This window comes from Babylonia areolata, chromosome 19 (assembly GCF_041734735.1).
Source record: "Babylonia areolata isolate BAREFJ2019XMU chromosome 19, ASM4173473v1, whole genome shotgun sequence".
Lineage (NCBI taxonomy): Eukaryota > Metazoa > Mollusca > Gastropoda > Neogastropoda > Buccinidae > Babylonia > Babylonia areolata.
In genome coordinates this window covers 5,467,751-5,482,513 of record NC_134894.1, presented here as the reverse complement: position 1 = coordinate 5,482,513, position 14,763 = coordinate 5,467,751, and the positions used below count along the sequence as shown (strand labels likewise).

At 45.9% G+C, this 14,763-nt stretch overlaps 1 protein-coding gene across 1 annotated transcript in view; it reads right to left on the bottom strand.

The window, feature by feature from the left end:
* The window catches only part of LOC143293409 (uncharacterized), a 78,734-nt gene that overhangs the window by 40,758 nt on the left and 23,213 nt on the right, over positions 1 to 14,763 (bottom strand). Inside the window, exons 2-3 of the mRNA XM_076604250.1 lie at positions 11,675 to 11,726; positions 59 to 251 (exon numbers count right to left, since the gene is read on the bottom strand). Coding sequence (XP_076460365.1) covers positions 59 to 251; positions 11,675 to 11,726 — 245 coding nt within the window. The remainder of the gene's footprint in view (positions 1 to 58; positions 252 to 11,674; positions 11,727 to 14,763) is intronic.

The window sequence follows — 14,763 nt, the reverse complement described above, 5'->3', positions numbered from 1 at the left end:
GTGTTAAAACACTAAAAGGAAAGAATTACATGATCAAACGCACGACGACAGAACTCACCAAAGTCACTGGAAGCGTTGCCTCTGGCGTTGATGGCGCGTGAACCCCTGCGTGGCGTGATCTGCACGTAGGCCCTGCATTGGGAGATGAGGTGGTAGTTCCGTTCCAGAGGAGTTCCCCCGACCAGATGGGGCTTGGTCAGTAAGCCTTGTATACCGAGGTTGGGAGCAGCGGCGGAGTGGAAACCAGCGACCTGCGAATAGTAATAATAATAATAATCTCAAGGCCTGACTAAGCGCGTTGGGTTACGCTGCTGGTCATGCATCTGTATTGTAGCGTATATTGATTTTGTCCAAACGCTGTGACGCCTTCTTGAGTTACTGATACGGATACTGATGATGTTAAAGTCCTATTTTATCATCCTAAATTCAGGAACCTATTTTATCGGCAATTTTTTGCTGCATGTATGAAACGATGTTACCATTAGTTGATTTTGTGACCCATTTTCAGTGGATTTCGACTCTCTCTTTTTGTACGGTATATTATTCAGTTTTGATGCGCATTTGATAATTGAACTAACGTGCCACCATCTTGCTTTTTCCCATTTTTGGTCCCAGAAACCATGAAAAGTAACTATTATATTGGGTACAATAATTCAGGACGCTAGATTTTTTTCAAAACTTCTTCTTCTTCTTCTTCTTCTTCTTCGTTCGTGGGCTGCAACTCTCAAGTTCACTCGTATGTGCACAAGTGGGTTTTTACGTATATGGCCGTTTTTTTTTTACCCCGCCATGTAAGCAGCCTTACTCTGCTTTTTCGGGGGTGTCCTTTTAAAGTTCAATCACCGCTGTTCGTGTGGAATTTATCATTAATATGCACAGGACAGAGTCGAACGTTAAAGAGGCCATTGAGGATGGCGTAGGGTACGACCAAAGAATACTTTAGGCGAAACGGGAATAGGCCAATCGGACCACCTCCATGATGATCGTTTACAGAAAGGGCGGCTTGACACCACTGCGAGGATGTTACCAGCCACCCTGTCAGTGACACTGGTGTTCCAGACGAATTTGTTGTGTCTGACATTTCGTCCCTCCGAGTAAAGTGTCTGAATTGCTGAAGCCAAGGGCTGTTAACTCTGCTGGGGGGGGGGGGGGGGAGGACAACTCTGCCTCAACGTTACTATACTGTGGATGTCATGCAGACGGTTTGGGGCATTCGTGTTGATATAAGACACCGTGACTGTTAATATGAAGGTGGGGCGATGATTATTTGATACGCAATAGCGTGCGCGCGTGCATAAAAGTGCCCCCCCTCTCTCTCTCTCTCTCTCTCTCTCTCTCTCTCTCTCTCTCACACACACACACACACACACACACACACACACACACACACACACACACGGGCATATGCATACATAGATACAGTGATAAAAAGAAAGATAGAAACACCGATACATACACACAGAGAGGAAGAAAGTAGCAAAGACAGAACATTATATATATATATATATATATATATATATATATATATATATATATATATATATATATATTCCATATTTCATACCAGCACACACACACACACACACACACACACACACACACACACACACACACACACACTCACGCGCACGCACACACACACACACACACACACACACACACACACACACACACACACACATGCAACAACAAAAAAATCCCCCAAAAAGGTAAGCAAAGCGAAGGGAGGCCACCAAGGATTAAAAAAATCCTTGCTACGTATACAAACTAACTCCAAGCAGCTTTGTGTGAAAAATGACTGGATGCGTTGGGCAGTCAAGAGAGAATGTCCCACTGCTGTTCCCCTCTTCCTCCAAAATACCACCCCCGGATGATTTATAGCTACGGTCGACAAACTCGCGCCTGCCTCTCTCTCTCTCTCTCCGGAGATCCAGCTAAGTGAACAGAACCAAAAAAAAAAAAAAAAAAAAGGGCCAGAAAAAAGAAGAAGTGGTATATATGAATACAAATTCACGCTGGAAAAATCTTTTATGACGATGGGAAAGAGAGGGTGGTACGAAACCGTGATTTCATTTTTTAGTGTGATGGTGGTGTGGGTGGGACCGAAGCGTGAGAGGACTAAAGAGCTTACTGTTTACTTAGAAACCTTGAAGGACACACACACACACACACACACACACACACACACACACACACACACACACACACACACACACACACACACACACACACGACACAGAGAAAATAAGAGACTCTCTCTCTCTCTCTTCTTTTTCAGTCTCTTGGCGCAGTATGTTATGTACATGCGAGCACGCTTGTGTAACCGTACTGAGAGAGAGTGAGAGGAAACACAGAGAGAGAGACTGAGACAGAGAAATGGAGAAACAAAGAGAGAGGAGGGAGAGACAGAGAGAGACAGAGAGCAGTGACAGAGACAGACTAACACCCCGAGACGCACAGACAGAAAGAGAGGATCAGTAGCAATTTCGTTACACATGAGGAAGTGTCTTCCTGTGCTGCTTTAAGTGAGAAAAATTCCGATGCGTTTCGGTAGAAAGATTTTTAAAGGGGGTGGATAGTCGGGTAAAAAAAAACAAAAAAACCCAAAAAAAACATGAATCTGGGGAGTTGAGGCTTACAGTTCCTGCCGCATTATCTAAAATGTGGAGAAGCAGAAACCATTTTGTCCTTCCAACCTGAGAAAACTTTCGTCTTCTTCCAACGTCGAGGTTCAAAACAGTGCACTGTACAACCGACCACAAAATCTGATCCCAAGATTTTTTTTTTTTTTTTTTTGATAGCAAACGTTTGATTGTCTCTTATATGTTGGCTTATGATCAGCTGTCTTTGATCTGCGGACTATTTTTAGTGCAAATATTCTATCAACGCGCGCACACGCACGCGTGCGTGTTTTGTATGAAAAACGAATTGGTGTTGTAACAAACACAGATGTTCGTGCATGTAGGCATTAAAATACGCCAAGCCACTTTCAAACACTCATTCACGTACACGCACATACACGTTCATTTACACATAAATGCACTCGCCAATGAAAGAAAGAGAGAGTGGGAGGAGAAAGGAAGAAAGGGAAATAAAGTAATGTATATGAAATTGTCTAAAGGAAGAAGGGGGGAGGGGGATGAAAAACACTTATGAAATTATCTAAAAAGCATTAAATAATGGCTTCCCCACCCCCCTCTCTCTCTCTTTTTTTATTCCCTCGAAAAACAAGTCCAGTATCGTGGCCAAAAAAAAAGCAACAAAAAAAAAGAAGAAAAAAAAAGCAATGTTTCGCCACATGAAGAGCTCATCGGGCTTAGGCCGTGGACCCTGAATTTGACCAAAGGGAAGTTTGCATAGCTCCATAACTGGGTAACCACAAGTCGTATATCAAGAGGGTTTCCTTTGTAGACTGGCGACACGCTGGTGTTTTGTGTGCTTTGTGTTAAGTAGCGGGTGGTTTATATTTTGAAGGTTTTCTTTTCTTTTCTTTTTATATGTAATACAGCAACTCTTCTATGTTACAGTTACTGCTCTGTATTCTGTTTTCTGCACACTGAACAGATTCTGGATTTTGCTGTTCTCGTTTTGTTTGTTTTGTGCTCTCTCTACAATGATACGGGTTTAGGCCCGTTTGTTTATTTATTGTTGTTGTTTAGGGGCGAGTAGGTTGAGAGAAAAAAAACTGGGAGAAAAAACATAGTGTCAGTGGGGGATGGGGGTGCGTGCAGCGGATCAGACAGTTAGGTGAAAATGTGACAGTCCAGAGTTAGTTTCTTGTTTTCAGTCTGAAAAGACGCTTCCTCACAAGTGGATAGGAGTAGGCAGGTGAAGAGAGAGAGAGTCCTAACAGGCTGCTTCCAAACAGCCGGTTGTAATTTCTGTGAACAGCTAATAAATCCACGAGCTATTGACAGTATCAATACTACAATTATAGATTTCGCTACGATAACGTAAAGAAAAGAAACGACCGGAGAGAACTGAATAGAGAGAACAAAAAACAAAATAAAAACAAACAAAAAAAAAATCAAAGGCCGGGTGTGGGGGTGGGACTTGCACAATGACGTAAGTCGGAGGTATGTGACGAATGTCTTTGGTGTGAGCATCGGCAAGCCCAGTACCTCGCAACCCACCTGCTTGAAGGAGTTCGGAACAAAGCTACCTTGACACCAGCAGTCTTGGGTCATAAAGGTCGGTCAAGCGACAAGCTTCTCTCGTCTGTACACCTCCTTGCAACGAAACCCTTTGCTTACTGTTCGCAAAAAAAAGAAAGGCTGTAGATCTTTGCTTGTCTTGTTTGTACAACCTACATATGTTGCTCGTCTGCAAAAAAAACCACGATGTTCGCGTTTTGTCTACATGTCCGGTGCGCCATGTTTGTGCGCCAGAAGCGAGCTGAAAGTATCGTGGCCAGACATTTTCTGTAGGTGAGAAAGTAAGGGAAAGAAGACAGAAATTAAACATTGAAAAAGTGGTCTACGTGTGAATTTATACAGCTTGCCAAACTGCACAACTTGTCCAAAAGCAAATTATGTGTCGTAATTCTCCGTTCGGCCAGCATCGGAGTTGCGTTCCAAGGGCTGTGGGTTTCAACTCCATGCGCCACACGATTAGCCTTCTTTCTCACTACATGTTTAAGCTAGATTCCACGATGATGGTGTAAAACAGGGCGTCTCTCGTCTTCCAACCTCTGCTGCGCACTCTCGGGGATTAGCCAAGATAGCCCCTTTAGCCGACGTTCCTGTGGTAGTGTCGACATAAATTCTGAATATGCATATTAAAGGTGAAGTGGGAATGCAACAGCTTTGAGGCAAGAGCCTCAGCTCGCGATGTGCACTATGCAAGATTTGCTTGTTGGATTATGTGTCCGACACTTCACGGATTTACTGCCTGCCTATTGTGTTTTCTTGTTGACAGTATAGTGTCAGGTGTCTTCCCTAAATCTCTTACGTTTCCCCGTCATGTAGAATTCTTTTCTTTGAAACTAACACGAATTAAACAAGTGTTTAAGTTGATGTGGTTTAGAGTAAATGGTTCAGTCCGCACTCTTTGACACCTCGTTGAAACAAACTGTGATTTATTTAATCGTTTACTCAGTGGTTGCAATGGGTATGTGAATTAGCGTAAAATGCGGGGAACATACACGGAACCCAAAATATTTCATGTGGGGGTCACAGTGACCCTGGTTGTCCTGAAGCCCCTCCTCGCCATCTTTCATGCAGACAGACAGCCACAATGGTCAGTCGTACAGAGTAACGGTCAGCGTGATCCCAACACTACCGGACTCTTTAAGTTCAAACACACCCTTACCTCCGGTCCGAAACAATACCCCCCACTCTTCCTTGACGTAAATTATGGCCGTGACCGTAGCGCCACTAGCGCCAAATGGGAGTTTCAAAGGCTCGGGCCGGATTGTTTTATTTCCTCTGTCAATGCAAGCGACTCGCATTCATTACGAGCATGTAAAAACGTGGGACGTGTATCGCCTTTTAGCTTGACGTTCTGGACAACAACCCAGGGCTGAAGATGACAACTAAATGCTCGCCGTGACTTCCCGGCACGAGATAATGGAGTCCTCTTTTTCCGTCCACCTCGACTTGGTGGTGATGGTGTGACGTCAGGGTCAGCGAGGCGACATCAGCCATGTTCGTGCGCGTGACTCACGGAAATCTTCATACGGGTCCTCAACCCCAGGAATGCCCCCACGGTGGGAAACAGTGGAGTGAGCAGCGAGAGAAAGACAAAGGCGAAGTATCAGAGGGTAATCATCAGGTTTGGTTGTTTTCGTCAACACAGCTAGTTGTGGGCAGACAGCTGGCTCCTGGACCGTGGCCGATCCTTCGGTCGCCCAAACAGACGGTGTCTGTAGAGGATGAATGCTTAGTTAAGCACTGGCAGGGACGCGCGCGCGCACACACACACACACACACACACACACACACACACACACACACACAAGCCTATCATTAAGAGAATAGAGATCCCCTTGGGAAAAATGTCTCGGCAACAGGTTTAATCCTTCGTAACATATAATGTGGGTACATAACAAAAAAATAATTAAATCGCGGCAATTTGAAATCGTCTGTTCTTGCGTCTTTCTCAGAACAAGTTATAATTGCAACTGCATTTTTTGAGAAAAAAGATTTTTTTTTAAAGATGACGGAATATTTCACTTTTTTAATTTCATTTTGCCTAATACAACACGTGGAAATGTCTTTTATTTGAACAAGTGCTTTTACAAAGAAAGTTCATGAACTTGACACTTTTGTTTCCTGGTGTGCATAGTTTCGTTTGAGAAAAAAGCACAAAGTTAGGACACGACTGCATGTTTCAGACAGAATCTAAAGTGGCTTACCCAAGTGATCCGCAACTCAAGTTTGAAACGTCCGGACAGAGTGGAGACAGAATTGTGAGTCCTAAACGTTAGGTTTGTCCAGCTCGAAGATGTCTCACTGCGGTCTGCTGGGTCAGAAAATAAACGTTAACATAATTGCTAATGACTCTGACACAAGTAGAGAGGAAGGACATAGACAGACAGACAGACAGACAGATAGACAGACACAGACAGATAGACAGACACGGAGACAGAGACAGGAGACAAAACCAGAGCATCACCATTACCAGTCAGACATCAAATACCGAGGGGAAAGGGGAGAAACCTCTTTTCCTACAGCTTGTCAAGGAGGAAGGGAGAGGGAGAAAAAAAATCAGAGGTTTGCTGTAGTGTCACCTTCCACCTCACCCATTATTTGTGTAAGGATTTGGGCCGGGGCACGTGTACTCAGCTAACACCAACACGGCACTCCTCGCCGACAACAGTCTTGCGGCGGCCACCGAGGACAAATATTGATCCACCTTCCAGCAAGGGCGATGGACTGAAGCCACAGCGTGTCTCCATTGAGACCCCTGCTCTGTCCCCGCTGCCAGAAGACAGGGAAGAGGCGCCTCTCCCTGTTAACCCGGATTGCTACCCGATCAACCACTTATTGACGCACTGTCCGCTAACGCTGACCCGCAAATCAAGGCCACTTCAGACGTCAAGTCGGCAGGTCTGTTGATGCAAGACTTAGGCTGAAGTCCCGGCCGAGAACCCGGGAATACCTCCAAGGATCGGGACAAGGGCATGATCGGGCGTGCCTTCCGCCACTGATGCCCTTGTAACGAGACCCTTGCGGTCGGTGTTTTGTTAACGCGAACCTGTTCCGGGACCGATGCCTGCCAGAGAACTCCATAAGGTGATTACCAAGACACCTTTAATGTTCACAAGAGGTTATAACTAAGTATTATAGCTTCTGGTCGGTTTTTAGGGTTGTTTTGAATCCGACAAGGCGTTCGGTGTTTGCTGTGCTATCGGAATGACTGACGTACTGAACTCTTGGCATCCAGTTGATGTCCTCTTCTCATCAGTGCACTGGAAAGAAAAACATGCGTTGCGTCGTCGTGAAAAGTCAAGAGAGGGAACTGTCTGATATAGAAGGTGGAGAGGACTAAGCATAAAGCTGGGGCCTCCCAAGACCACAGCTGTAACAGCATTCCAGCAAAATGAGGACCGAAGTATCATCGAAAGCAAAAATATACGGTTTCCATTTTTGCTCCTGCAGCGAATTTCGTTCGGATCCAGTGAAGGCGGCCTTTTATTTGATACTATGAAAGTTGAAGAGAAATTCACCCTAAAGTGAAACACTTGAAAATGCTTGAATTCGTGTTCTCCCTCGTTCTTGTCAGTTCAATTCGCGACCATCCACAACATTAGTTTTCAAGGCATTGACAACATTTCAAGCGATGTCAGGAGTTTGTCATTCAATAGCAAAAGCCAAAATAAGCGCGCTTAAAATTTCTGAAGTGTCATGTCTAACGTGAACAATCTGTATGCTCCCGACAAATCTTGCATACTTGGAACTCCTGAAGCAGTTTGTCTAAATATGTCTAAATATAACAGTGCACGATCAGCAGGCTTCCATCTTTCGGGGAAAACAAAACAAAATTCCAGACAAGCTTAGATTTCAAGGTCTCGACATGATATGCTGACTGAGCTAATAACTTACATAACAGACGCCCACTCCCTATCATCCTCTCACCCGACTGGGCCAACTGCGGGTAGAGGGGTGGGGAGGTTTGGGGGGGGGGGGGTTAGGTACCCAACATTAGCAGAGAGGCCTTGGTGACGAAGCGACACTTGGGACGTTGCGTGATGTCTGCCAACGAGCGCTGGAGCGTGGCCGAGTGGAAGCCTTTTGCTCGCAAAGGGTGGGGGATTGTTTTCATTGCCTACTTCTGGAGAAACGACCGCCTTTTGCTTCTTCTTCTTCTTCTTTTTATTTTCACCTGAGCCATGACCGCCTTAACAATTGACTTGTATAGCACTTGCTTACCTGGTCTCCAGACTCTAACCCACAACGATACGTGGAGGAAACGCGAGCTTGAGCCGACACAAGGAGGTCCTTTTTGTGCTTTCTAGTCGTCACAACACTGATCGAAATCAAAGTAGATTATCTATTACACTATCAAGAACACACACACACACACACACACACACACACACACACACACACACACACACACACACACCACACACACACACACACACACACACACACACACACACAGACATGTGGGAGGGCCGTGGGAGGTGGAGAAGAAAGGAGAAAGGACCACCATGGGCAGGGCAAATTTAAAACCAACACGCTAAAAACCGGAGCAGCACGTACAGCACAACAAGACGACTCCTCCCCCATGAAGATCAGACGACCCGGATAACCATCTTTATGGAGGGTATGGGGGGGCGTGGGTGAGGCGAGGAGGACGCGATAAGGTATTTATCAAAATATGTGTGGACGCCACTAAAATGACATAACACGGTTTAAAAACAAAAAAACAACAACATGATATAACATTTCCAAGATGCGAAAACGCAGCGCAACAAACTTAACTCGGACCATGAAGATCAGACAACGTGGCTGGCTGATCATCTTTCTAGGAGGTCAGGGAGAAGGAGTGTAAGAGCGTAGGAATGGGGAGGCTATAATGTATTTATCAAAGTCTCCTCAAATACCACAAGAAGAAAGACACATCCCTTTCACACGAACAGTATGAGAAGACATAAAAACATGACCAAAAAAAACAACAACCCACAAACAAACATGATATAATATTTCCAGGATGCGAACCCGCAGTTTGTTAAACGCACAACCGATGAAAAATTTGTAATAACCTCCGAGTAAAGCACACAATAGTAAACAGGTAATAGGTTCGCATCGCCTACCTTAGCAGTCGCAGCAATCTGGTCGGCAGGCTGATCGTTCAGGGAGATTGGAGAAAAAGAAATGACACCATCAGAACTGAACAACACGTTCAGATGGGCAGCGGGGAGATGTACGCCTAAACGACTAAGCGAACAGATGACTGGAGATTAAGATGGAATGAAGTTGTTCCTATGTGCGGATTTAAACCCAGGGTCATGCAGCTCAACAAACAGATGAAGAAAAATGGAGGACCTTTCGAAAGTGAAGTGCAGTTGTCCCCATATGTGCAGATTCCAAATCAGGGTCACACAAACAAGCAGACAGAGGACTGGAACTGGAAGACCCTCGCTGGTGAAGTGAAGTCATTCTTGGTGGCGGGTCAGTGTGGTGTCGTTCTTTGAACTTTGATACAGGTATTTTTCGGGGGAGGCTGGGAGGAGGAGTTTTTTTTCCCCCTCTCTCTCTCTCTCGTTGAGCTCGTAGTAAGCATACAGGATGTGTGGGCGTGCAGACAGGGACAGGAGGGAGACAGGTGAGACGAGACAGGAAAAGGTGGATGTGTTCCGGGGTTTGATCTGCTCCCACATCGCCATGAGGCACAACGGCAGAGAGAGGGGATGGTAGGGGATGAGGTGGGGGGTGGGGGGTGGACGCACTCACTGCACATGCTGCTTTTCCTTCTGCCCCCCCCCCCCCCCCCCCCCACAACCCCCTCCCCTCTCTCTCTCTTTCTCCTCTTCTCTCTTTCTCTAATCCTTGAGCACATTCCCCGCCAAAGTGGCAAACAGGAGAGACATGTGACGTGCTCAACATGGCCTGTTGACACGCCACCAGAACAGAAACTTTGGGCAGGGAAGGGAGGAAGGGGCCAAGAGGGAAAGGAGGTGGGGCGGGGTGGGTGGGGTGGGGAGAGAGGATGCGGGAGGTTAGGGGGGGGAGGGGGACACAGGCGGAAGCTCGGGACTGGGACGGGTCTGTATTGAAACACCACACACACACACACACACACACACACACACACACACACACACACACACACACGCAAAAAAAAAAAGAAGAAAAGACAAGAAAAACAAATAAAGAAAGAAGTAGTCGCAAAATCCGCAAAGGCACAACAAATTTGAGAGAGAGAGAGAGTAGAGAGAGAGAGAGAGAGAGAGACAGATGGGGGGATCCATTTATTCAGTTTCTGGCCATAGCCCCTCAGAAAGGGAGTGCATAGACACAGAAGTTGTTATACAGCCATAACAAAATGCTTAACATACGTATCAACGGTTACGTCAAATGAATTGAGAGAGAGAGAGAGAGAGAGAGAGAGATGGGGCGGGGGAGGGACGGGGGTGGGGGAAGGAAGGCAGAGAGAAAGCTGAACTGTACACCAGACACCAGTTTTCAGATCTTCAAAAACATCACCCCCCCCCACACACACACACACACACACACACACACACCACCACCACCACCACCAACCCTTCAAACCTCTCACACACAAACCTCACGCGCGGACCCAGCCTTTTATACGTGCAGTGATCACGACCAAACGGATGAAGATAGTTAAAAAAGAAGAAAAAAAAAAGTTTTAGATCGCAAGAGGACGAGAGGACAGACCGACGAACGACCATGCATATCACCCATTGGGGGGGGACTAAAAAATAAAAATAAAAAAAAATAAAAAAACACACACCGCAGCGTGCATGCATGCAGCGTTGGAGACGACAAAACTAACACACTTTCCTCTCCCTTCCCTTCCTCGCCCCCCACACAAGCAGTTAAAGGGACTGCTTTTGACAGATGCATACACGTTTTTTGGGGTTGTTTTTTTGTGTGTGTGCGTGCGTGCGTGCGTGTGTGTGTGTGTGTGTGTGTGTGTGTGTGTGTGTGTTTCGGATGTATTTTGCAGGCTGTTATTTTTTTAATTTTATTTTAATTTTTTTTTTTTTTTTGTGGCGTGTATGTGTATTGGGAGGTAGTTGTATATTTATATATACAGCCTGTCTGTCCTCAAGGCTGTTTCGTATGCATCGTGTGTATTTACAGTTTTAACCCAGACTGGGATTCAACTCCCAAACGGGTTCTAATAAATTATGGAGGGCTCCTTACTCGCAACTTTCGAAACTGTTGAATCTGGTCATATGTACAATTCCCTACCCCCCCCCCCCCCCCCCCTCCCCTCTACGCACACAGACACGTACGTACAAAGACGTGTGCATGCAAGCACGCAAACATGCAAACACGCACACGCATCGACACACACGGACACACCCACGCACACTTGCAAACACACACACACACACACGCGCGCCTACCCATGCACAGACAAACGCACACGCACGCACTGCACGAAAACACACACACACACACACACACACACACACACACACACACACACACACACACACTACAAAGAGGAGATGGTCTAAGAGATAACTTACAGTTTGAGCACAGGGTATTCCGAGCAGTAAGACGAGCAGCAGCGTCAACAACCTGAAAACAGAAACACAGGAAAATGTCAGCTGCTGGAAAAAAATGAATAAATAAAAATAAAATAAAAATAAAAACGTCGGTACCAATGGGCAATGAAACCCAGCTTCGTAATTAACAAGCACAATTCGTTTTGCCAATAATCTAAGCGCGCATACCCTCCGTTGAACTTACACACACACACACACACACACACACACACACACACACACACACACACACACACACACACACACACACACACACACACATGTAACTACCTACGTGCACACATATAAAATACGCGCGCCCAACTCACATTGCTTACAAGCAAACATACAAGAAGACCGGCCAAGTACGTACATGCGCGCACAAACATAACAAATGCATCAACAAAATCATTAAAACAAGTGTTAACGTCCATACAGGAGAGAATTGTAAACAAGGAGTGGGCAATAACCCACACGCTGATTTTTCAAACCACTAACAATGAAGCAAATAAAACCAAAAAAACTGCAATCTATTCCGACAGTTGATGAGAGAAAGGGATTTAACTGAACACCTTGTGAAATAAATGACACTGATAAAACCATGAAGAAGAAGAAGAAACGGAGAGGAAGGGGTGGAGAGAGAGAGAGAGAGAGAGAGAGAGAGAGAGAGAGAGAGAGAGAGATGGGGGGTGGGGAGAGAGAGAGAGAGAGAGAGAGAGAGAGAGAGAGAGAGAGAGAGAGAGAGTTCGACGGTGTCAGTCTAATCCGCGAGTCAAAGAAATCCCAATATATTAAAACCACATTTACAATGATATTCCTGGGATAGGGAATACTACAGCATGAAAAAAAGTATATCCTTCAGCGCTACACATCGTAAACGAGGCGTAGCGGGGAGAAAAAAGAGAATGAAAAGGGAAGAAAGGTTAGCGTGGTTTTTTTAGCCTTTGGGTACCATGGGGCGGGGTACGGCAAGGTTACACAGAGAGACAGACAGAGAGACAGACAGACAGACAGAGACAGAAACACACACACAGAGGAACCTCTAATAAATTGTTTCCTGCAAGGCCGCGGCTTGTTTGCAAAGGAAGTAAGTAGGTATACTACTTAATATTATTAAGACACACAAAATACGGAAAATAAAGGTGGGGAAAATCCAACATCATGGACACAGAATTCCATGACTGAAAAGTTGGAAAACAAAAAAGAGAGAATGAGAGGGAGAGGAAGAGAGACAGACAGAAAGAAGGAGAGGGAGAGGAAGAGAGACAGACAGACAGGGAGGAGGAGAGGGAGAGGAAGAGAGACAGAGAGAAAAGAAACGGAAGGGGGAAGGCGAAGAACACACTGACTAACAAGTAAACCGATCACAGGTTAGGTAGCAGGGAAGGACTTAAGACATTTTCAATGTGAAGTCCAGCCGTATTCCACTGGGTATGGGAGAGAGGGGAAGAGTCTGGTGTGTTAGGATTAACCCTTTCACCGCCAAGCTCGCATTTATGCACAGGCGTGGTAGAGGACCCATGTCACTGAAAGGTGACCATTCATTGGTCTGTTATCCATGAACCTACTGCTCTTAATGTTCGGTGGTAGGATAGGCCATATTTTCTATACATCGCAGAGGGAATCCCCAGCTATTCTTAACCACTGTCTTTTCTGTGTTTTATACCACAAGGGAATTTTGTACTCTAAATTGACTGGCGGTGAAAGGGTTAAAGGATGAATATCCCATAGCCTTTTTACTTAAAAGGCCGTCGGTGCAGCGAATTCACATCCACTGTGTCTCAAGGGCTCGACATAGGAAACCGGAGCCCAGCCCTCTCCACCCGCCGTTTTAACTCACTCAGTACGGCCAGTCCTCTCTTCTCCTCTACACAGACCCCTCGGATGTCCAGTGGGTGTCTGCATGACCCAACCTTTAGCTTCCGTCGTCAGAATTATGGTATTCTTTGTCAACATTCACCTCTTCAGTATAAGAGCCTTCCGCTTGCAATATGTTGATGATGGTAACTGGGGTGAAACGCTGTTAACGTCGTCTCTTTCGCCGTTCGTATGGAGAGAGTTAACTGCAGTGCCCAAACCAAAGTCAGGTCCAGAATGGCACCTAGGAGGAGTGAGAAGAATCGGAGCAGCGTGCCTTTCTCAAGGACACAACAACAACAGCAACCACACGCCGAAACGGGTCTCGAAGGACGGGCGCAGTAGCCGAGTGGTTAAAGCGTTGGACTTTCAATCTGAGGGTCCCGGGTTCGAATCTCGGTAACAGCGCCTGGTGGGTAAAGGGTGGAGATTTTTCCGATCTCCCAGGTCAACATATGTGCAGACCTGCTAGTGCCTGATCCCCCTTCGTGTGTATACGCACGCAGAGAATCAAATACGCACGTTAAAGATCCTGTAATCCATGTCAGTGTTCGGTGGGTTATGGAGACACGAAAATACCCAGCATGCATGAACCACGACAGAGTCATCGGCAAGTCGATGTTGGTCGTGTAACGGAAAGAAGAAGAAGAAGAAGAAGAAGAAGAACCCTGATCACTGGTGAACGGCACCGGATCAGAAGTGCATCGCCTAATCGACTCTCCCGTGACGGTGTTGTGCAGCCCCCGGCATAATAACGAAAGATAGAAAGACAAGCCGCCCGCCCACCCAACCCTTCATTTCAGTCTGGCATGGCCTATACCGTGCGGGTGACGTGCTTAGGGCACATTGGCGGGCACGACATTGCCCGGCATGCAAACCGTGTGACACTTGCAATTAATCACACACACACACACACACACACACACACACACACGCATGCGCGCGCGCACACACACACACACACACATTGTACCACCACAGCCACTACCCACAACAACCTCAGAGTGGAACAATGCCCGCTTTGTTCATGTCGTCTTTGTATTTGTTTCTTTCTTTTGTTTTTTTTAGTTATCATTTTTTTTTTTTTTTTTTTTTTGTTCTTTTCATATCCTTCTGTCTCTCTCTCTCCATTCTTTCTTTCAGTAGTCTTTCTTTCCTTCGTTTCTTTTATAGCTGCCACTTTCGGACACGTCCACAAGCATTCAGACATGCTG